Source organism: Alligator mississippiensis, chromosome 1, assembly GCF_030867095.1.
Source record: "Alligator mississippiensis isolate rAllMis1 chromosome 1, rAllMis1, whole genome shotgun sequence".
Lineage (NCBI taxonomy): Eukaryota > Metazoa > Chordata > Crocodylia > Alligatoridae > Alligator > Alligator mississippiensis.
In genome coordinates, this window is record NC_081824.1 from 263,238,215 (window position 1) to 263,262,391 (window position 24,177).

Here is a 24,177-nt window from a genome sequence, read left to right on the forward strand (position 1 = left end):
TGTGTTTAGGTCATTTTCACTGTAATGAGTATGATATTTTGAGATCAAGGTGGTTGAAACAGACAGTAGAATCCTTCATCCCCGAATCCTTGCTGAATATAATTACTGTCTCTGAATTGGATGGGAGACAGATTGGAGAGCTCCATCCTGAATCATATGATAAGGTAACAAGCAGATTGAATCCAGTGATGATATTTCTGTGCTCCTCTCCTTTCCTTTTCTATTTCTCCCTGACATGCATTATAACTGTTTGTCCGTGTCCTATAAAAAGGCAGTTAAAACTAGTTTCTTTTTCCACAGGTTCTGAACTAGTTGTTTTGAGGAAAGAGACCTTGGAATCATTGTAGACAATTCTCTAAAAAAATTAGTTCAGTGTGCAACAGTGACCGACATAGCCAATAAAATGTTGGGATCATTTTGAAGGGAATTGAAAACAAAACAGAGAACATCACTGTACCACTATACTAGGGGTGTCCAACCTTTCTGAATGTGGGGCTGGATCACGAACTTTTTATCACTCACTGGGCCGGCAAGCCATATTCAAAGACCTCACAGGAAGTGGTATCACATCAGGAAGTGATGTCACGTGACCTTTGACACAATGAAGTTGCAGGAAATAACAATGAAATGGGTCTAAATAACCAGTTCAAAACTCTCCCTCTATAGTATCCACCTCTGCCACTGTTTAGGACAGGATACTGAGCTAGATGGACCATGGGGCTGACCAAGCATGGCACTTTTTATGCTCTTATGTTTAGAAGCTCTTATATTCTTTGGCTGAGCTTCCAAACTATGGCTGAGATTTGCAAAAAGGGGTAGATAGACATGTTACAAAGTTGTCATAAAAGATTTGGAGCCCTCTAAATCCTATTCATTTTAATGGAAGTTGGCCTTTTGACTCAGCTTTGAAAATCTTAGCCCAAGGTGCCAACCAAATAAGTCAAAATATATTTTGCATTTCTATGCAGTGCATCTATGTAGGGCTCTCCAAGCATTTTACAAACATGAAAAATGAACCTGTAAAATGAGCTGTGTGCTGCTCGGGACTGACTGGTGCAGGCAGGAGGAAAATACAGCTGAGCCCCTGCCGCTCCGGCTGGGCCCTTCCCATCCCCGTTAGCATGTGGGAAGCCAGCTTCAGCTGCATGCCGCTTTTCCTGGCCGGTGCTGACCCGGCTGGATCTGTCCCATCCGGAGCAGCATGTAGCTGAAGCCAACTTCCCACAAGCTGCTGGGGACGGGAGGAGTCTGGCCGGGTCTGCACTGGCCAGCAGAAGCGGCAATGGAGCTGTGTGCCAATCGGGATGGGACGAGCTGGCCAGAGCGGCAGGGGCTCAGCTGCATTTTCCCCCTGTCTGCACCGGTCAGTCCCGAGCAGCACACGGCTCTGCTGCCACTTCTGCTAGCCGGTGCTGACCCGGCCAGCCTCCTCCCAGCCCCAGCAGCACATGGGAAGCCGGCTTCAGCTGCGTGTTGCTCCGGATGGGACAGACCTGCCCAGGTTTGCACCAGCCAGCAGAGGCAGAGGGGGAGCCATGTGCTGCTTGGGACTGACCAGTGCAGGTAGGGGGAAAGTGCAGCTGAGCCCCTGCTGTTCCGGCTGGGCTCATCCTGTCCTGAGTGGCACATGGCTACTCCTCTTCCCACACACACCGCATCGGCAACGTCAAACTGACGGAGTGCGTGTGGGAATCTTGTCCCTTCCCCAGCCCTTCAGCAGCCATTAGATAGCTGCTGAGGGGCTGGGGGAGGGAGAACGGGTGGGAACAAAAGTAAACCGTGTTTACTTTCGTTTCCCATCACAGCACTGCGGACCACAAAAAACGGCTTGGCAGGCCGCATGGCGGACAAGCCTGCACTATACAAATCCGTGGTCCACCCATATATTGAGTATTGTGCATCTCTGCCTCTCAAAAAGGATGTGGTAGAGTTAGAAAAGATAGAAGGACAACCAAAATAATCTTGGGATATGAAGCAGCTATTATACCAAAAGAGACTAAAAAGACTAGGACTCTTAAGTTTGGAAAGGAGACGTTTGAGGGGCAATATGATAGAGGCATATAAAATCATGAAGGATGTGGACAGAGTGAATAGAGAACCAAGTTATTAACCAAGTCCTAGAATAGCAGAACTAGGGGGCACCCACTGAAATTGGCAGAAGATGGGTTTAAAACTAACAAGAGAAAGTACTTTTTTCACTCAGTGCCCAGTTAAATTGTAAACTCATTGACAGAAGAGGTTGTAGACACAGATAGTATGGCAAGGTTCACAACAAAACTAGACAGATTCATGGAGAATAGCTCTATTAATAGCTATCCAACAGAACAGTTTCAGCGGTATCCTCTAGCATCTCTAAACCAACAATGGTGGATGCTAGGGCGGGTAATGAACAGGATATAGATTACTGTAGATCAGGGACGTGCACCAGGGGTGGGACCTATGGGCAGGGCATCTGGAATGGGGCCATGGCCAGGAGCGAGAGGGGCAAGTGGAGCCAGGGAAACCCCAGGATCTTGGGGCGGTGACAGTGTGGGACTGGGATTGGAGCAGAGCTGTGATCCTCCATCCACACACCCTGTGATGTGTGTGGGTTCTGTGAGCAGGGGCGTGAAGGGAGTGGATCACAGCTTTGCCCCAGCTCCACCCTGTGCGGTCACTGCCACAGGATCCCGGGCCTGGAGCTGTTCTGTGCCCAGCCGCCCACATGGCTCCCAGCTGGTCTCCATGGAGACCCTGGGATGGCAGGGCCCTGACAGCATGGGGCTGGGCTGGGGCAGAGCCCCTGTTCTGCAGCCCAGTGCTGTCACAGCCCTGTGCTTCAGGGTCTCCTTGAAATGCTAGGAAATGGAGTCTGGCTGCCTGCTGCATCTGCCATTTTGCCTACCCCTGCTCTAGTTATACCTGCTTCAGTGCTTTCCCTCTTAACACCCATTCTTGCCACTGGGAGGCAGAATGCTGGGCCAAGACCATTGGCCTGACCCAGTATGACACACAGCTTTTTGCATCCAGGTTGAAAACACAAGAGTCCTGTCCATGTTTTCTACGTACCCTAAACTGAACTAATGAAACTCGGTACCCATATCTATGTTCACATGTTAAATGATGTCACACATAACCCTTTGCTGTTGAATTATGGAGAGCACGCAGTGCTTACCATTCTGTTTTGGTGACATGTAAATAGGTGAATAAGAGGGAGGGGCCAGGTGGGATGTGTTCAGCTCAATGATCATGGAACAGTCATTAATGTATATTTTTCTGAAAAGCATATACAGGTCAGTAGCCCAAATTAATTGATCTTTCTGCTTCTAAAAAAAATAAAGCAAGCCACTTCACATTTTTACTGAAATTGCATTTATGTGCAGTTCTGCATAGGATATAAGAAAGTAAGTTAGCTTCATTACAGCGTGTGTTCTTCTTCTCTTTTTTACTTGTTGGCTACACAGATATTGGTTGATGCCCCCTGCTCAAATGACAGAAATTGGTTGTTTTCATCGGATGTACAGCAGGCAAGGCTTAGACTAATTCAGAGGAAGGTGTTATCTGCTGTACAGATACAGCTGCTAAGGTGAGAAATGCAAAGGATTAATTTAAATGAAATTATGGCAAGCCATGTCATTGCAGCTTCACATAGTACTTGGGCTTCAACTGCAGAAAGATCCAGAGCAGCCTATTACAATACAAAAAATGCATATGAAGGGAGTATTTTAAAAATTTCTTTCTGATTTCTTTCTCATTTTTTTTCTGATTTAGAGGTAGTATTGATTCTACTACTATTCCCTATTTTAAGTAAAGTTTTAAATCCCACTTTCCTATTGTCTTTTAAAAGCTTTTAAAAAAGTGGTCTCTAAGTCCTATCAAATACAGACTTTTACCATGCCTTATCCTTTTTTTACTTTGAAGCAGAAATACTATTTGCAATTCACAATTTAAAGCTATGTGATCACAAGGCTGTTCATCAGGGTTGGTCATCAGGTGTAAGGTAACATTGTTGCGGCATGAGATCTTAACTTGCCTTGCCTCACTGCTTATGTGAACTGTTTCCAGGAAGAATTTAACGAACTCTTAGTAGGTTAGCCCATGTGTTCATGGGTTTTCAGGATCAGACCACTAGTTCTTAATTTCACTGCTCTGCTACTGGCTGCTGTTAAAAGTTTGCAATCTTCAAAGCTGGACAACTGTAAATAACAGGTTTAGTAAAAAAATTAAAATTAAGTTGTCGCAACACATTTGCAATTTAATACAAATGAAACTGCTAATACCTGAAATGCTTTCTTTATCCGTGAAACAACCATTGAAATCCTTATGATACCTTGCAGATCTGGTTTGAGTATATTTTGTTGGGGTGGGTTAAAAAAGAGTACTCCTTGAGGTGTATTACTTGAATGGCTGTTTAGTTTTTGCCATCAGCCACATGAAAATTCTTATCCCCCATTACCATTGTCTAGGTTACCCTTGATAAAGCTGTTGCCCTTATCTATTTTTTCACAAAACCATTTTTAAAAGATAAATTGCCAAAAAAATTAAATAATACAGTATGATGTGAAAAATGGAGATGTTTTGGGAGCTAGATTTAAAAGATATTTTTCTTTTAAAAAATACTTTCTGTAGCAATCTATTGTTTCATAGTTATTGATCAAGTACTAAACTTTTAAATGTAGTGCAATGTTTCACCTCAGAAGTATATAGCTGTCAAAGCAAATTGAGAGAGAAATAAAGTAAGGTTTCGAAAAAGCCTGTTTTATGGAAAGTTCCACTGCAGCAGTGCAAGATAGTTTTGCCTGACTTCTGGAAGAAAAAGGCCTAACAGAAGCCTATGATTTATAACAGAAATATGAGTGTCTTATTGCAGTAATGCATCATGTCACCCGTTTCCTTTGAAGAAATCAATCACGTTTAAAAGACTGACCTCTTTCAGTTTTCTCTTTTCAGTATTTGACATGTAAAATCCAATTTGTGAACTTCTAGCAAAAGGAAGCATATATCATTCAGTGAAAGTTTGCAAATTTTTATAAATCATTCCAGATTATAATACTGAAAGTGAAGAACTCTTGAAAGCAAGGAGCTTGTTTTTTTTTAAAAAAAAGCAGACCAAAAATACCTTTCATTCCAAAATATCTTTAATTTAATTTATTTTCCCTTAAATCTGGAAGAGGAGATGGCATCTTCTGAAAGGGTACTGATTTGTAATATAGTGCAGCAGCAATAAAAACTTGGACTCGTAGGTCAGTATGTGTTTGATCAGTTTTCGAGTAGAAAAGTGTTAATTAATCTTCTCTCCAGCAAATTTGCTGTTCAGCAAATTCAACAGTCTTAATTTTTGTCTTGCCTAGATTTTGGAATATGTAAAATAAACTCATTTTAAAGTTCCTTCTTGTCAGTGCCACCTTAAAAACTTCATGTTTAATTTAGTTAAGTATGTACGTAGTCCCAGTGACATCAGTACTTGGTTCAATAGTACACTGGATTTCTAAGGTGTCCTTTATCTGATGACCTTAGAATGCTTTTGAATACTTAGGGATTCCCCCTACTAGCACAAGTGAGAGAGTAGGAAGTGATAAAACAAAGCCAGTGTGAGGCTGAGTGACTCATTCAAGTGTGCCAACCATTCATGAGCAGAGCTAATAAAACAATCTTACTTGCTGTGAGACGCTTACATGGATGGCCTGAGTTTGTAACTGAGAGCTGGGAATAGAGTTCAGATCTTGGTTCTAAGGTTGACGTTCCTAATAATCTTGAGTAAATCACTTAGGATACATGTACCACTCACTTAAGTTACCTAGGATACAGGAAGAAGTTTCACCACATTAACATGGTACTGACCCCCAGAGGCATTCTGGGAGCCAAGCAAGGTTTGCAGAACCCATCCCCAAAATTAAATGGTCAACATATGCAAATATTTTTTAATATCTAATTTAATAATGAAATACATATACAATATAAATGGTTAAACAATACAGGTAAGTTATAGCAAGCAAATACTTAATTGATGAGATGCATGTTCATTTAAAGAAATAATCTTGTTAATATTCAAAAGGATTAAGTTCATTAAGAATTTTCCAAGTCTTAAATTTTTAAAAATCCTCTACTAGGTGAAACAGACGTCACATGTTACCACACAGGGTCAGGTACCTTCCACTCCAGTGGAACAAGGATTCCCTGTTTGCAAGTCAGATTCCCTGTTTGCAGAGGTGCATCCCAAATTGGATTCCCTGGGCATGTGTCTCTGCAAACGGGACAATCTGCACAGGTGCTCCTAGAGCCCAGGGCTGCTTGCTCCCCTGTCTCTGCATTTGTCCCAGCGTACACTATTTTAACCTGCTTTGCACTGCTTTCTTTCTGTGGGGGAGGCTGTTACCGGGAAATCCCTGTAGCACACTTTGCTTCCATACTGCAAATTAGCAGTGCCACACACAGTGTAACGTGCAATGTGTGTAGTCTGTGGCGCCACAAAACACACATGCCTGCATGTGTGGATATGGCCCTAGAGTCTTTTGTTTTCCATTGTCTAGTAGAAACAGCGATGCTTTTGCCTTACATGAATTATGAATTGAGAGGGGAGCGACTTTTAGAATTAATAATAATTTTAAAAATTGTTCAGCTTAGCCATCTAAAAGCTTGCAAAATAAGAGACACTTCCATGATGGTTAAATAACTAAAAGATGTTTGCAAGAGGCAAGGATTTTAGTAGGCGATTATATTTTATTTGACCAGCTGTATAGTTGGGAAGGACATAGATGAGCTCTGTACCCTTCCTCAGGTCTTTTCCCTGAGTGTTTTTGTCACTGCAGCACACTGGAATGCTTCCGGTTATTGGAGGGTTCTTTTTTTTAATTACAAATAGCATTGCCATTTGTGATTCTGACAGTGTGAACACCCAGCCTGGGTGCATGCAAGGCAATTTTAGCAATTAATATGGAAACTGAATGTTTGAATGTTGTGCAGTATTTCTGGGGAGCAGGAAGGAAAGCTCATTGTCTGTCTAGTACAGAGCTTCTGGCTCTTTATTAGCAAGATGGATTGCCTTCCTCAGAGTAAAGAAATGGCTCAGAAACATTTGTTAAGATTTTTTTTTTAAATATATATATTTAACTTTATTCATGGCAAGAAAGTCTGCTGGTCTTTTGAGCATTTTTGTGCAACTAGGCATAGAAATTGGGGGGGGGGGGGGATGAAAAATGCTTCCTGTTTATAGTGAACTGTGCATGTGGAAAAAAAAATGGTTGCTGTGTATACCAAACTCTAATGTAGCTGAAAGACTCTCTTGCATGTTGTTGTTTGGAACTACACTGTCTCTACAACAGCAAAGCTTACTGTACACAGACAGTAACTGTGCACATTGTGCCTGGGGCACAGAGCGAATGCTTGTGCTTATGTCATGATCCCCTGTGCTGTGCTGTCACCTCTCATTATAGCTCATTGTATATTAGGAATTGTATACAGGAGGGATTTCCCTAGCCTTCCCAGCATGATTTTTTTTGCCAAAAAAAAAATATATATATATAAGCAGCGTGACCCTACAGTGGCTCAGCTCAGTTTGATTTTTTTTTTTTTTTAAAGGAAAGAGAGGAAAATGCATGATCTAATTAATCTAAAATAAAAAAAGGGATGGAGGAAGAAGGTAAATATAGGACTTGAGATGATTTGCTGCTTGACTGGCTTAGTAGGGATTGATTGCTTTACTTCTCATCAAAACCAGTGTTGGGTATTAAAGGGAGGGAAAAAACCCCTCTCTTCCAGTGACCAAAAGATGGCACTGTTGAAGTGTTACAGTATTTTTGTAACTTGCCTTGAAACCAGTTATCTTTCTTTTAACACCAAAAATGTTTATATTAGTGATATAATTAATGCTGACCCTTCCAACAAGATGTGGAATATATAATCATGTACCGAAAAAGTGGGTTAGGGAAGTGGGATTTGCAATAAGAAATAATATCCCAGTGTTGTTTCGATAGCTATTTATTACATGCCTTTTTTAAAAGGTTGTGTTTGAAAAGCCAAGGCTTAAAAAAGGGAACCAAATGGCAACCTATCACGTTGTTTAATTTATTTCAGTGTGAAATATCCCTTTTCGGCATTTGATAACTTATAAGTTTTAGTGACATTTAAAACTATTCTGATTTTTTTTTCAGTCATTGAAGTACATGTATCTGAAACGGATCTTTTTTATTTTTCTTGTAAGATATTGAAATAATCTTATTGCTTTGCTTTCCTTTTTTTTTTTCTAATTCATTTTTTGTATCTCTTTTCTAACCTGTTTAATTTACTGTTAATCTTGAGGCTTGCACTAAATAAAACATGGACCATTTGTTAGATTTGTTCAAAATCTTTAAACTTGTAATCCAACAATCCTGCTTTGTGGACGGTTGGATTAAATGACCTTAACAGATCTCTTCCATCTTTGACTCCTTCAATGTAGTAATGCACACTATTTAATTTCCTTCCTAAGAGGTACTTAGTAAAAAAGGAGTGACACTTCAGTCTTTGGAAATTTCATAGACAGCAGAAGATTTCATAGACAGCAGAGCTGGAAAGAACCTTGTAAGATCATCAGGTCCAGCCCCCTGCCCAAGGGGCAGGAAGTCAGCTAGGGTTAAAGGATCCCAGCAAGATAAGCATCCAGAAGTGTCCAGAGGAGGTGCCTGCACTACCTCTGGGGGGAGCCTTGGGGGCTGAAATATAGAGTTTCTTTCCAGGAAGGAGAGACAGACCTATATTCTGTTGTATTAGAGTTGTACTAGGCATTGCTAAACATTTATTTGTAAAATAGTATACAACAGGCCCCTTACACTTCAATATTGGAGAGATTTCAGGATGAATTTAGTGATCCTAAAATTGTTACTGTTGGTAGTTTAGGCTAGGCAGAGTGGCAAGTGAGCAGGAACCACACACAAGCTTTCACAGACAGATGTGCTTGCACATCCCAGTCTAATCTGCAGTTTCCAGCTATTGCAGTTCCAGGCCTTTGGTGATTTGAAAAAGTTATTAAACTGCTCAGAGTATTTAATAGTGTAGCAGGTCCCATAAATTGCAGTTTTCTGATATCTCCTAAAGTCACATCCCCCACCCAAAGGAAGGATTTAATTTTGCAGCTAAGCATGCTTCCCTCCCCCTGCCCAATTTATAAAATTTAACAGCATCTGTTGTAATTTTTCATCATATATATACACAAGGTGTGCTAGAAAATATCTCATAACATGCCAGGAAACTGTGAATGAAGTATGTTAATGGATGACGTGAGTCTTACCCACTTCTCTTTAAGAACCTAATACAAATACATTCCAACTCTAAATCATATGTAGCCTCAAAAGCTCCACATTTTCACAGTATGACTTTTCTGAAGTGGTGTGTGGGCATTTAGTTGGCAGACTAAAGCTTCTGTTACAGGCTGTGTTATATAGGTCACCTTTCAGTAGTAGTAATTTGTTAGTCTTTCAATCGTACCTTCATTAATGGTTACAGTTTTACATCAAACAAAAAGTGTAATTCTCTGCAGCACAGAGTAGCAGATGCCCACCCTTGCTAATGAAATCACAGTTTTATTTTTAAGTAATTTATAAACACTTGTTTTTATATATATTTATTTTACAGTATTATTTTAATGTTTATATCAGTGTTTTCTTCCAAAAATGCCCCAAAGCATTTACTCCTGCATTGAACTCTGGCTTCAGTCGAAAGAAACCAGGATTCCTTTCAGAGTTACTCCACTTCGGTGCTGATTGATACTTTTTGAAAAACATCCAGTTTCATGAGGAGGTGAACTTAGATTTTAATTTATGAAATTAAATTTAGTGTCACTAGATTTATGCTTTAATAAGGATTGACTTGCATTCAATTAATCAACCTGATGAGAGGAAGCTGTCCCACTATGAGCAAATGAAAATACAGTTTAATTATTCTAAAGCAATATACCACATCTTAAAAAAAAAGTATTTGGGGGCCCTTGTGGCACAGCTTTTGTTTCAATCACGTATATTTTTTTAAAGTAGTATATGTGCAGATAAATAACTTATCTATAGATTTTAAGTCAGTTCAAAAGGTACGGAGCACCTCATAACGGGTGCTGAGTGTCTTCAGCTTCTGTTTGATTTTGATTTGAATTTTAATCAGCCATTGGTTTGATTGGTAGTTTCAGGTACTTGGTACCTGGCCCGACTGAATTCTTAGTGTATGAACTCACTGCTGCACCATTCTTGTAACCCTTGCAGAGTGAAGTAATCCCTTTAGATGTCTCAGTTCCTGAATTAGGCACAAAGCGAAAACAATTTTGCATTCTGCAGTCTGACTGTTGCAGAGCAGGATTCTGTCAAAACCTACAAGCTAAGCAGGATCAGAGCTGGCTCCTTTATGGTGCAAGATTTCAAAGATCTGTGAGGATTCATGTTGGTCATTCCAAAGGTGCTCATCTTTCGTCTGAATCAGTGCTCCAGCATACTGTTGTAGGGACTTTGTGCTGGAGAGGGTGACTGTTTTTTGGCCAAGGTCCTGACCACTTGCAGTTACAGAAGATCTCTTGGCACTTTTCACTAATGTCACGGCAGAAGTTATAGCACAACTCTAGTTCGGGTTTTATATTTTATCTACAGAATTCTCTGTAGAGTTTCAGCTGGTGAAACTCTTGTTTCCTAAACTCTTGCCTGGCATTCTTTCTCTGTACAACTAAACAGTGGCTTCCACTCCTTGTTGCTGGCTGTGTTTCAGTGGTGGGTGAAGAGCTAATAAGTCGCTTTGAAATCTTCCAGGAAGAGAGAAATGTAAGAAATTCTGCATGTTTAGCAACAAAATCATTACATTTACTATTCAGTTGTAACCAACAAACAAGCCGAGATAAGGTTGTGTATAATTTTACAGATAATCCATGGTAACTGTCCATGTGCATGTTTTTACCCTGCAGTAATAAGTAGTTTACATCTCTCTGAAAGTGGGAATAAACTACCTTATTTACTGTAGGTGCACTGTGTCTCACATTAACACCAGCAAATACTGTGGAATAACTGAAGTACAGTGAGTTGGCACCCTGGTTTGCCTTGCAGTAATTTGTTCATGTGCCCATGCCTGTTTTCATAATTCTGCTCCTCTGCATATTCATGGATGAGGTGTCATTACCAATTAAAATTTAACCATTTAGTTTCAAACCAACCATAATAAAGGGTGATTTTGTGAGTAAAGCATTGAACTTGTGTTTGGGATCCTATGTTCGGTTTGCAGATGTGTTCTACACTCGGTTACCTTGGGCAAATTACTTAATCTTTGTGCCCCAGTTTTAGGTATTAAATAAGATCTAAGTACTTCCTTTTCCTATCTTCTTTGTACTGTCAGTTGTTTGGGGTGTGGGCTGTCTTACTGTTGTGGTCAGCACAGAGTGGTCAAAATATTAGTAGAAGCCTCTAGGCACAACTAATGAAAGTACAGGCAGTCCTTGGACTTAACGACACATTGGTTCCTGAAAACCGCGTCTTAAGTTGAAACGTTGTAACTTGGAACCAATTTGCTCATAAGAAGCAATGTTATAAATGGGGGATTGGTTCCTGAACCAAAGCCCGATACCTTTTCACAAAAAATTACCAAGAATTTTGTACTCGATCAATTATAAATGAGTAATATATCTACATTAATGTATTTATATTGTAAATAGCAATCGTATTGATTTGGAAGGACTTCTTTGAGGTGATTTTGCTGGACTTTTTGAAGGGCTCTTGGCTGGAGTCTTCTCAGGAGTCTTGGCTGCAGGTTTTTCTGGAGTCTTTTCTGCTTTCTTAAGGAAAGTGTCCAAGGAAGTTTGGACAGATGTTCTCCAGGGAGATGGGTGATGCAGCAAATTTGTTCGCTGGCATGGTGTGGTGTCGGATCAAGTGTTGTGAAGTCGAAACTGACTGCAGAAAGTTGAAACGGTGTCAATTTATAAACGTTGTAACTCAAAATGTAAGTCGAGGACTGCCTGTAATACATATTTAGAGACAAGTTCTCCTTAAACCACTGAACAAAGTGCAACTGTTTGTCAGTGTTTTCCCTTCATTTTCCCTGTCTTTCCTCTTTTTGCATAGCAGCAGAGAACTGCAAGTATGGCATTACCCCAAATATCAGCATTCCCTTCAGTCCTTTTAATCATGTTGGTTAAGATACCATACATAATCCTATTTGCACTCTTTTTACATAATCCTCCCAGATGCCTGTGGGAGGGACTGCCTACCAGTGCACTGCATTCACAAATTCTTTGTTTTCATAGTATCTATCCAAATAGAGGTTGTCTTAGAGCAAGCAATAATGTTTGCCAGGGCATAGGGGTTTTCCTTGAAGTTTTGCTTAGCGTTATAGTATTTGTATTATATGCAAACTTGCCCCCACCCAAGCAAAGTTCATAGTTTAACTGTGCAGTGCTGCTCCCCTCAAAATGCTGGTCTGTAGTGTCAGATAATAGTCCAATTCTAAGGAGACACTTCACCACACAGTCATCTAGATTAGAAAGCCATGCTGCCAATTGAGCCCTAACAAACTAATTTCAGAAGGATAAATTACAAATGCTGGGATGAAAACCAAGAAGAACAAGCATCCAACAAAGGCATTAAAAAAAAAAAAAAAGGAAAAAAAAGTTGATCTAGTTTGTCCTAAAGAGAATGTTAATTATCTTACAGCACTTCTCTGAAAGAGTCTAAAAAGCGTCAGGGATTTGTGGTTGGCTGCCTGTTTTGATTTTTAGTCATTTGGCTTTAACTTATCTGCTTGCCCTTTGTTTGGTGATTTGGCTAGCCAGCAGCAGCTTCACTCCTGCCCACACCTCATTTACTTTTGCCAGCTGATAAAACCTCTGTTTGTAGAGACATAAAGGCAAATGGAGAGAAGCTGGAGAGGAAAATGGATGTGGTGAGGGAGGGGGGCAGAAAAGTTTTTGGGTGCGATTTGGTCCAACATTAGTACTTTTCTTATTTTCTTGCTGAGAGCTGTGTGGAGAAAAGAAAGATTGGAAGTTAACTACCCAGATTTCTCTTGGTGATACACTAGAGTAAACCACAGCAAGCAGTACATTCATTGTTTAATTCAGAAAGATTAGTGGAGAGAAGAGAGTGAGGTGAGTGGATTCTAAATGGGAAGAATCATTTGGGTAACTATACCAAAATATGTTACTTGCTAAAACAGTTGCTACTCCAGTGCCGCCTGAACTTTGCTTGGTCAGAGCTTCCCTTTCTTTACAGGGGTGCTTGGAACTGATTTACTCTGAGCCCCCTTTTGGATTTGGATAGAAATTGCCTTTATTGAGCGTTTCCGTATACTTGGGGGAACATCCCCCTCCCCCCCCCCATCCCCCCCTTGTGTTGAAATGCCCAAACTTTTATTCCAAGTTTGCTTTCCTTCCTATACATATTCTGATTCTGGGTTGGCACTGCTGATCCACTAGTAGTCACTACACTGAGCACCTCTTCCTGGTCACCAACTGTGGAATTTAACCTGCCATTTTAGTAATCCTTTTGAACAAATCACTCGGCTTAATACAGTTTTATAATTACTCTTCCAGGATATAAACATGACTTGGCACACTCTGTTTGGGAAAACACAATGCCAAAAATATGTCTTGATTCTTTTAAATATTGAAGATGTTATTTAAAAAAAAAATCTTCCCCACTGTAGTGCATTTTTTGAAATGCTATACAACACTTGTTCCTATTTGTACTAAACATCTTATGAATTCTTTGAATTTATTGTCCCATGAATGTGACCTGTCCTATTACATCTTAGATGCAAGTTTTGTGGAAGAGAGACCTATAAGGAACACAAATGAAGCAGAAAGCAATTATATTTTTTGTGGGATTGCCCCCCTGAAACACTCTACAGCCATGCCATGGCACACCTGTGTGGATACAGATCACTTTTTAAAGTGGCCAATTGCATGAAAAATTAACCATTATCACATGAGGTTTCAGATGAAGGCACTCTACTTCAGAGCACCTGAGGAACATGTGTTCCCTAAGTTTAATTTGTTGCACAATCCCCAGGGCTGTCAGGGAAAAAGGAGGGAGGGCACCAACAGCAGTGAGCTACCAGCTGGGGTTTGCCCAGCCATAGCTGGAGGGGCTGGGTGGGTTGGACCCCCCCACACCTCATGATCCCCCTCCCCCCCGCCCCGACCCTTCCAGCTCAGGCCAGGCAAACCCCAGCCAACAGCTCGCTGCTGCTGGCTTCCCCCTTCTCTACCCCACCACTTTCCTGCTGGGGGCTCCTTGGCTAGAGAGAGGAGCCGCTCCTCGGTTGGCTGCTTGTCTGCAGGCAGGCCTGATCCCCACTACTCCCAGACCCAACAAGCAAATGTCTTTTGGGTCAGGGGGGGCACTCAAACTCATGGCGCTTTATGTAAACTGCCATGAGTTAGAGTAGAGGCTGGAATATCTTTCATGCCCTACAGTGCCGGCACTGATGGCATTCTTCACTGAGTTCCTACGTCAGCAGAAAACAGGGTCTCTGCAGGTGACATCTTCCAGAAGAGAGAGAGAACTGAAGCTCAGCTCCTTCCCCCCACCCCACTTTTTTTTAATACCCACATGCTCAGGTGTAACTATGCGGAGCAACAGCATTGAATGAAGTCTTTACATTGCTCTCTTCTGTGTTACCATCTTCAAGTTTCTCTCATCCTTAAATCTTTTTTGTTTAGGTCATTTTTAGCTGTGACCACTCAGTGCATTCTCCAGCTTCCTTTTGTTTAGTTTTGTTTTTTGCCGTATACAATACACTTTTCAGGTCTTTTTTGATGCTTGGCCCAACTATTGCAACAGTCTTTCTTGAATCTTCTGTAACAATGGCTGCGCACAGGTGTTAAAAATGTATATAAATAAATGTGCTTCACCAGAAGTAGAGCGCATTACTTCCACCTGCCTCCACAGTGTCTCTATAGATTGGGTGCTTCAGTGGGGTTTTAGATACAAGCGCCAAGGAAGTCCCACCATAGCCCCAATCTATACAGACCTCAGGCAAGCTAGGTCCAACTAACGCAATGCCTCTTGGCATGTGCTGGGCTCAGTGTGGAAGTGTGCAGAATTTTACAGTAAAGCACCACTTTTTTTTTAACGTTTGAAAGCAGCCAATGTTATTTCTCATCCTAGTTGCTTTCTGTCTCATCATTTATTTTCTGCAGTCTTGAAATTCAGTATTCTCTTCTTCCAGCTCACTTTTTCTGTCAACATCTTTTGTTCATTGGTTTCTCTCATGCTTAAGCATTCCAACCCCTTCAGACCATATCAGTGTGACACGTGTCTTGCATCTGCTCCTTGCTTGCTTTGTAGCGTCTTTCATTCTTTTTTATGTCATCTTCATAATTCCACCTCTTCCTACTAATTCTTTCAGGTATGCACATTTTTCCACTTGTTCTAGTTTTTTGTCTCTAATTCTGATCTCTGCCTCTGCATCTGTTCTGCCAGTGGTCATAATTTTTGTCTTCCCTGTCCCAATCTTCAGTCAATCAACATTTTCTGATTTCCTGTTCTCTTGTTAATTATTCTCTGTATATCCTCCTTGGTCAGTGCTTTTGAGTTAATCTGATCTTCAAATCTTCATTGTATTCCCTACACATCACAGTGCTTTTTGTTCCATGTTTCAGTTCTGGAATCATCACTGCTTCTCAATTGACCTGACCACTTGCACCTATCAAAATTCCATGGTACATTTACAAATGTTGGGGTGTTTACCTTGGCACATGTGTCCTATTCCAAAAAGTGACTATATTAAAATTCCTGAGACTCCATTGTCCTTTTAAGCAGGAGAGGGGTTCTTTAGTAATCTCTGTTTGACCTTATGCACACTTGAGTATTTGTCCCGTTTCAGTCCGAAGAAGCAACTGTGAAGTGATCCATTTATATAATACTTCATAAATTAGTCTGTGGAGCTTTCAGGGTGGAAATGGCTAGAAGAGATGATAAAGCAAGATTAGTTTAACCAGCCAGAATACCTTTACCTAAAGGTTACCTTTGCCTTCAACTCCTTTAAGCATTTTAGTAATGCCAGGTTTAAAGCATGCTATTAAAAATAGATTAATTTGTGTCATATTTTTTTCTGTATTCACATAGCACTTAGGCTGTGGCAGTTAAATATGCCATACATATGTCATTTCAACACTCTAATGTACTGTATTTTACCCCGTATAGTAAGACAGAATGCTGCTTTAAGGAAGGTAAACAGCTCCCATTTCTTAGGTTTGGTCATTGAGTTGTGTAACATAGGGAGTACATATAATTACTGGGGGGTTTTTTATTTTAAAAATGCACATGTATTAATGATTTTAATTTTCAGGCAATTAGATAAGTTTGATTACATTTTTTAAAAGTTGCTGTGACTCTTAGATGCATGAAAAAGCTGTAGGTTTGGATCTTAAATGTGGGTTATTATTAAACATGTAAGTTTTTCATCCATAGTAGGGAAATTGCAAGGGGAGGCAACAGGGGTGTAGCTTGCAAGTGAAGTGACAAGTTTGGTTTGCAGAAATGTTTGCAAAACTGCACACCTAATAGTTGCATCCTGGTTATTGCAATTGCTGGTTCCCTTTTCTTTCCTTTAAAAAAAAACAGGTATTTGAGCCCCCAAATGACCCACTAAATATTTACTCAACAAATCTGCTGTGGTGTTAAGTAGTTTGTATGTGTAGCTGCAACACTTCCATGTGCAAATTAGACATTTGCCTCTTCCTGATCATATTTGAAAACCAGGATCCTTAGGCTAAGTAAGTACAGACAGTCAAAAAGCCTGAGGCTGAATCAATTCAGTCTTCTCAGGTTAGTCTAAGCCAGGGATGGGTAATTATTTCGGCTGGAGGGCCACTTACTGAGGTTTGGCAAGCTGTCGAGGGCCGCATGGGTAGCCCCACCCCTTGACAGATGCCTCATGCCCTGGCTGCCATCTTGGGACTGCAAGTCCCACCCCCTAACTCCTAACCTTTGCCACCAGAAGTGCCTCCCCTTGTCCCCACAAGTACTCCTTTTCGCAAGGGGGGTTTCCCATCTCGGAACCAGAAAAATACCAAATCATATTCTAAAAATCAAACATCTACTCTAAAAATCAAACATCTACTACAACATTCATTAATTTAATTTCAAAAAATATTTTTGTCCTGATTTACATGCGTTTGTGTAGTGTACATAGAGGTGATTGTATAATAGTTTAAAATGAAGTCTTACTCTTGTATATTGTGGTGGGAGGTGTGGGTGGGTGGGTATTGGTTTGTGGGGGGCTGTGGGTATGTGTGTATGAGGGGTGTGGGGGAGGGTATGAGTGTAGGATTTGTGGGGGAGCTGGATAGGTGTGAGGGGTGTGTGTGTGTGTGGGGGGGGATATATGGGAATGTGGGTGGTTATGGAGTTTGTGGGGGACTGTGAGTGTGTGTGGGGAGGGTGGCTGGGGAGGGCTTTGGCATGCGTGGAGGGGAATGGTATCTGGGGTGTACATGGGGGATGTGGGTGCCCACAGTCCCTGTCGCCAGCGGCAGCAGCAGACTGTGAGGCGTCAGGGCCCATGGCAGGTGGAGCTTCTATAGGCACTTCTGCCAGCCTGGGCTCAGTGCTTCTGCCACCCCTGGCCCTGGGGCCCCATGCTTCTGGCTGCCCAGTCACTGCCACTTTCCACCCCCCAGCTGCCACCACTGCCCTTCTCCTGCCTCCTCCCTACCTTCTTGCTCGCCACCACTGCTTCTCCACCCCCCAGCCCGTTGGCCACTCCGGCACCACACAGTTGCTGGTTGCACAGCAATGCAGCCAGGGACTACGTGGTGCCAGTGGCTGGCAGGGGTGGGGAGAAGCGGCAGGGGCAGGTGAGAAAGTGGGGAAATGGTGGTTGCAGCAGCGGTTGCGGGGGTGGGGGGTGGCAACGGGCTATAGCACAGGGCCCACTCTGGTGCCCCGGGGCCAGGGTCAGCAGGGCCCAGGGCAGGGCAGCAGGAGTATGGGCATGGGCTGGCAGGGGCTCTGTGGAGCCAGGCCCAGATGCGCCAGCAAGGAGGGGGCAGAGCCAGCCCAAGCCCTGTGCTCTTGGTGCCGCACCCTGGGTCCCTACCAGCCCTGGCCCTGTGCTTCCATCCAACTGTCACTGTGCTCCTGCCCACTGCCACTCCCCACCTGCCTGCTGCTGCTGCAACCGCCATTTCTCTGCTTTACCATCCACCACTGCTGGTTCTCCCCACCCCTTCTACCACCTGCTGGCCACTCTGGCACTACATGGTTCCCGGCTGCATTGCCAGACCACAGAATGCTACAGGAACCACCCAGCTCCAAAGACTGGGGTGATCGCCCGTGGTCCTCTCCCCAGGCCAAAAGCTTCTGCCTAGCAGAGGGAATGCTAGACACAGGCTTCTGGTTGGGGGCTAGGGGGAGGGTGGAGCTGGGCAGGCATTGCTGCTGTGACTGCTGGGTCCTACTGCCCCTAGGTTCTGCCAGCAGCTCCCCCTGGGTCCTGCTGCTACTGGTGCCTTGTCATCTTTGACAAGGAGCCAGGGGCAGATAATAATTAATTTTCTAAATTTTTTAGGGGCCCTGTGGACCAGATAGAATGGCCTGGCAGGCTGGACTCAGCCCAAGGGCCAGATTTTGCCTGTCCCTGGTCTAAGTGCATAGATTGAACTGATAAGCAAGTGAACAGACATTCACTATTGATTCCAGAAATGCAGCCATATCCCTGCAGTGGCTCAGGCTAGGGGGATGCTAGAGCATTCCTCCCTGCTTGGCTGTAGCAGACAGCTTGGACCAAATATAAACTACCCACCCTGTGAGGTGGGGTTTGCAGGGGAGGTACAAAGCATTGTGGGATGGTGGTAGGACTGTGAGTTAAGTTGAATCTGGGAAGGGATCTGGGATAGAAGTTCAGTAAACTGACTTAACATAAATTAGTGAAACGTGATGCTGCATCCATCCATATTTATCTTAAACTGGATTTGGCCATTTTAATGGCGGTTTACATCCACTGAACTTCTGCTGTGTTACATATTTGAACTGATTTCTTATCACATACCAGTTTATATGTCATTTCTGTCCCTAGCCATAGAGTCCTGTTTAATCTTTAGAACGATAATGATTATAAAGGTTACACGGCATTACAGAGTACATCTACTTTTTCCAAGTTGTTGTAATCCTGGAAGAATATTGCAGGAGAATGGGAAATGCATAAGCAAATATGAAAGCAGAACACATCACAAGTAACTTTCTGAATTCTTCCTAAAATGCTCAGTTTACACCATGTAATGAAAGTCTGTTTCCTGCAGTTTGTATTTTGATTTAACCCAGCCACTTGTTCAGTTGAATATGCCTAAGTAATATGAACCTGTTTTTTGATTGCTTACAGGTCTGCTATTAAAGCCTTGCGTCCTGGAGGAACACTGGTCTATTCTACATGCACCCTCTCAAAGGCAGAAAACAGTGACGTCACAACCCAAATCCTAAACTCCTGCAGCAATATTCTGCCTGTAGACATAAGAGAAATGGCTAGTGCCATTTCCCATGAGTTTGCTCTTGCCAGCAGTGCCCAGCAATATGAACTGTTAGTCCTCCCAGAACGGGGGAAAGCGTGGGGACCAATGTATATAGCTAAACTAAAGAAAACTTAGCGTGTGTGCTTTGTATGAGCCTTTTGTAAGTCACATTGACAACTTTTTTTTTAAACACATGCGATTGTATGTATATGAACTGTAGCAAATGTTAACAAGGCAATGTGGACTAAGTAGCTTAGATTTAGAGCTGTGAAAGAATGCCCCAGACATTCTGAAATGAGAAATTTGAGATTTAATTGGGGAATGGGCCAATACTCAGGTATGGTCTGAGCCTGCAACTGGTTCTGTTCAGCAGAGAGTGCTGGAATTATGTGAGGTCCTGCAAGGTGGTTGCAAGACTTTGTTTTATGAGGTATAATTGTAAAATAGAGTCCTTTCTTAAGTGCTTCATAAAGTGCTATAGTTGATAGGATTTCTCCCCTTTCCCCTGAACCCCACCCTTTAAATGCAACAAATTTTCAAAATAAATTGCTGTGAAAAACGCTCTGCATAAGAATTGCTGGCTTGAATAACCATTTCCTAAACATCTCAACTTTAGCGGGTTTTTTATTATTTCCAAATGTGCCTACATATCTCTGATTATCTATAAGAGCTCATTTGTATGCAGAACCTGGCTTTTTAAGCAGGGAGTATTCCAAGCTCCAGCAAAACAGGTTTCTTATTTGCCAAGTTGTTTACTGGTAAGAACTGTCTTCTATTTACTGCAAAGGTCAGCAACTATATTGACATGAGCTTTCTTCTCTCTCTCTTTTTTTGCAGATTATCAAAATATAAACTGAAAGGGTAAATTATGTTGAAAAGCCCTTAAAACAGTAGATTTGCAGACATGTGTTTAGCTTTGACATTCAGTTTGTGGAATAATACATCTATTGAGCAAGCTACAGAGCGAGGACTCGAAACAAAACCTAAATGATTAATAACTGCAATAACTGCATGGTATTCAGAGAGTTTTGTTATATAATTGCAGTCATAATGAGCAATGCAGACAATTCTGAGAAATGGCTTATTCACTGGGTCATGAAATCTTATGAGAATTGGTGATGTCATAGCTGTAGCGTACAAGGAAAAAGAATCCCAATGAGATCATATAGTAATGTTGATGTGCCAAAGCTCCAGCTGTATCAGGTGCTCTCCTATTCCACGTCCATATACACAGGATGCCACCTTCTGTAGTGGGGGCATGGCCCTCCTCCTTGGATCTCTCAAGTTCACTTTAATAACCTTGGCAGAAGCAGGACACTGACAGCCCTCATCCCCCTCCTTTACCTGTGGCAGGTTAAGGAGGTTTTGATATCTTGCAGCATACCTTGTAGTTACATGACAGGGTTGATGGCATAGTTTTAAGAATTGGTTAGACCAGGACTTATATGGGATGCCTTGAGCCAGGGGATTGGACTAGTTGACTTCTGGAGGTCCTTTTCAACCCTATTTTTCCAAGATTCTGTAACTCTAATGCAGCTCTTTTGACAATTCTGATTATAAAGGGGCAAAGGCACGTTGCTGTTTAAAAATTACTTTAAAATACTATTTAGGCCTCTGCCACCATTGAACCCACTAGTTTCTGTGAGCTTATTCACAATCTTTCTACTTTTAAGTGTTTTTTTCTTTCCAATTTTGCAATCTGAAAAGGCCTCCACAAACAGGGGAGATGAAGTGATTATTCTTGGAGAAGACTATAACTGGAAAATGGAGAAAAAGTATCCCCAAATCATTTAGTAATTGTAAATGCCAGCTGTTGGAGTAGCAAGTAAAAAATCAGCTTTTCTCTGAAAAAATAATTTGTTCTTCTTAGTTTTTTACTGGTGTTTTTTTTTCTGGTTACTGACAATGCCAACTTCTTGTCTCATCTACTCTGTCAGTTTATAAAACTGCCCGTCAAATGCTTTAGTTTTGCCTGTACTGCACATGGTGGCTTCTTGGAACTTCACAACATCAGCAGGAATAGATTCAGGCCTTACTGCTCAAAAGGACAGCATTTGAGCTAAAGAACATCTTGGTTAACAGTACAAAGCATAAGACGATTTGAGCACTTCTGATTTCTATTTAGTGTAGCCAGTTCAATATTATATATTATACCACTGGGTTTTTGTAGCTGTTTCATAGTGTGGGTTATGCTGCAATACAGAGATTTGTCCTGTGGACACTTTTCACAATTTGCTGACAACTTTTCTGTCTCCTCTGCAATCCCAAAGCATTCCCATGGCAACAAAAGGAATTTATTACATGGAAGAGTAAGTTATCAGTGTGTTTTTTAATTTTTTAATGTAATGTAGTGCCCAGGCCATCTCCTCAAAGAGGGGGCCGTGACATGACCAGCATGGACACTCACCCTGGCCTCCCACCCTACAGCTGGTCACCCAGTCTGGTCAAGGCTGTATTGAAACCTCCAGCGAGGCCTAGTTCTCTGACCATTCATTGGCACTACAGTGGTTGGCTGGGATCAGTAGAACTTCTGCTTCCCCCATACAAATCCCTGACCCAGAACAGGAAGCGGGCAGCAGGGTTTGTTTTGACTGCTTTGCTATTCCCCCCACCTTGTGCTCTGGCTCTTCTCTCTGCTTAGTTTCCTGGCTTACTAACCTAGCTTGCTCTCTGTCTGCTGTCTGCCTGATCTCCAGATATCCGACTCTGCTTGTTCCTAGAACCTGTGCTCAGCTCCATCTCCTGGTTTCTCAAGCCAGCTTTCTCTCTGATTCAGCTCTCTGCCTGATCCCCTAGCTTTCTGACTCAGCATATCCCTAAACTTGTTCTCAGATGGCTCCTCATTCTTCCCAACCCTGGTTGGCACCTCAATCCCCAAGTGAACCCAGACCTGGCTGCTTACGACGTAGTATGGCATATAGTAGCTTAAAACTAGGAAGGTCAGCATCATGTATTCAGCCAGTTCTTTATAAGCCACAATTTAAGACTTCTTGCAATAAGAAAATGTTAAATTAAAAAAAAATTATATAATGCAAAAAAGCTATATACATATACAGTGTTTAAATGTATGAGCCCCTGGATATTGTGTGTATGCTGTCAGTTTTATTTTTTAAATTCATATTTTATAATCACAGTTGCAATCTCCAGTGTGAGAATGTTGTACATGTCTTTCACACCTGCTTCTTAAGATGGAGTCTCGCCTTCAGGCTTTCCTATTGAGGCAGAATGGGATTAATATACCATCATTCCCTACCGTGTCCCATTGCCTGAAACAGACTCTACTGCCTGCAGTCGAGTTGCCTTGCTTCTACTGCTTCTCTAAACTTCTGTTGCCATAGATAGGGTGAGAGCAGTTTGCCCTGAAAATGTTCAAGGTTATCTGCTATAGAGCTTATTGGCTGCCTTTGCCCAGTGAATTCCCAGCCTTCATGGGCTGAACTTGATGCAGTTCTATAGTCACACATTAGGAAGAAGAAATAATCGATATTGTCTGCTTCAGTGGGGAGTTATTTTGAAATAGCCCTAAAGCAATTTGGGTTATGTGGTTTATAACAGCAGGGGAAGAAAAGGCAAAAATAATACAATTATAAAGACTGCTCTAAAATATGACTACATTTTTTATTTAGTCATTTCAAGATATATGTATTAAATTTATAATCTCTGTGTGTGTATGTGTGTGATACGCACATGCACGCGTTCATATTGCTGCTAGTTACGGATCCATAAGTCTGTTGCTAGTTCCAAGGCCTTTTATATGCATCAAGCAGCAGGCTGCTTGACAACCCTTCATTCATACATTGTAAGGCCAACAAGGTCTTTTATGGTCATGCAGTCCAGTCCCCTGTGTAACCCAGAAGATAGCACTTCCTGTGCTGAAAACATTTACAGAATTCATTGCTACAGCTGAGCAACATCTAAATCAACGATTCTCAAGTAGGGTTACGCAGACTTTGAAGGGTGCCCATGTCAAGTAGGGTGGCTTGAAATCCTTTGAAGGGTGCTGCAGGGTCTAAGGAGGGAAGCACCCTCCTGCCTGGCCCTGTGTGAGGAAGTAAGCCCTGTAGTAAATTAGTTTTAGAAATTAGCTGTTGCTCTGTTCACAAAAGTTATGGAGATGCCTTTTGTCAAAAAAGTTGGAGAGCCCCTGATCTAAATGTTAGGGAGCCATTTATACTACACAACAAAATAATCTCAGAATCTGTTTCCAGGAAGTTTTTACATACAGCATGCATGAGTGAAATAACCTCAGGAGGTTAATTGCACCTCATGGGAGATGAGAATTAGAGGCAGTGGCAGTAATTTCTATAGATGCCAAACAGATATTTAGCTTTCATTTAATAGGAATTTACTAAGCTATTTATCAGGTAAGTTTGGCTTTGGAGGTGAATATAAGTAGTTTGAACGCTTGATGTGTCAGTCTGAACTTGCCAAACCATAACTTTAGCCCTTCACCCCTCCTTCCCTCACTACTGCACTGGGGTGCTTTTATTGTATACATTAGATTATGCACAAAGCGTTTCTAGATCGGTGGACAGAAAAGAAACCCATCCTCAGCCTTACATAGTCTCTGAGTTCCCCTGAAGGCAGTCCAGAGGTAGCTTCTGGAGTGGGTGAGTCCTTGGCTCCTGGTATTCTTAAGACCAGGGTTTGGGGTCCATGAACCTTTGCATCCCAGTTGTGTATGATCCTGTCAGAGGGCTATGTTCTGGAAAAACTGGAGGGGGACTTCAGTTCTTCCAGGGAATTAA

The 24,177-nt window shown here is 41.9% G+C and overlaps 1 protein-coding gene across 3 annotated transcripts in view; it reads left to right on the forward strand.

The window, feature by feature from the left end:
- Nucleotides 1-19,989, forward strand: part of NSUN3 (NOP2/Sun RNA methyltransferase 3) — a 33,407-nt gene extending 13,418 nt beyond the window's left edge. For all 3 annotated transcript variants that reach the window (XM_059720584.1, XM_059720586.1, XM_059720585.1), the window contains 3 exons: nucleotides 10-164; nucleotides 3,444-3,565; nucleotides 19,303-19,989. In XM_059720584.1, the coding sequence (XP_059576567.1) occupies nucleotides 10-164; nucleotides 3,444-3,565; nucleotides 19,303-19,564 (539 nt within the window). In that variant the 3' untranslated portion in view covers nucleotides 19,565-19,989. The remainder of the gene's footprint in view (nucleotides 1-9; nucleotides 165-3,443; nucleotides 3,566-19,302) is intronic.
- The last annotated feature ends 4,188 nt before the right edge of the window (nucleotides 19,990-24,177 follow it).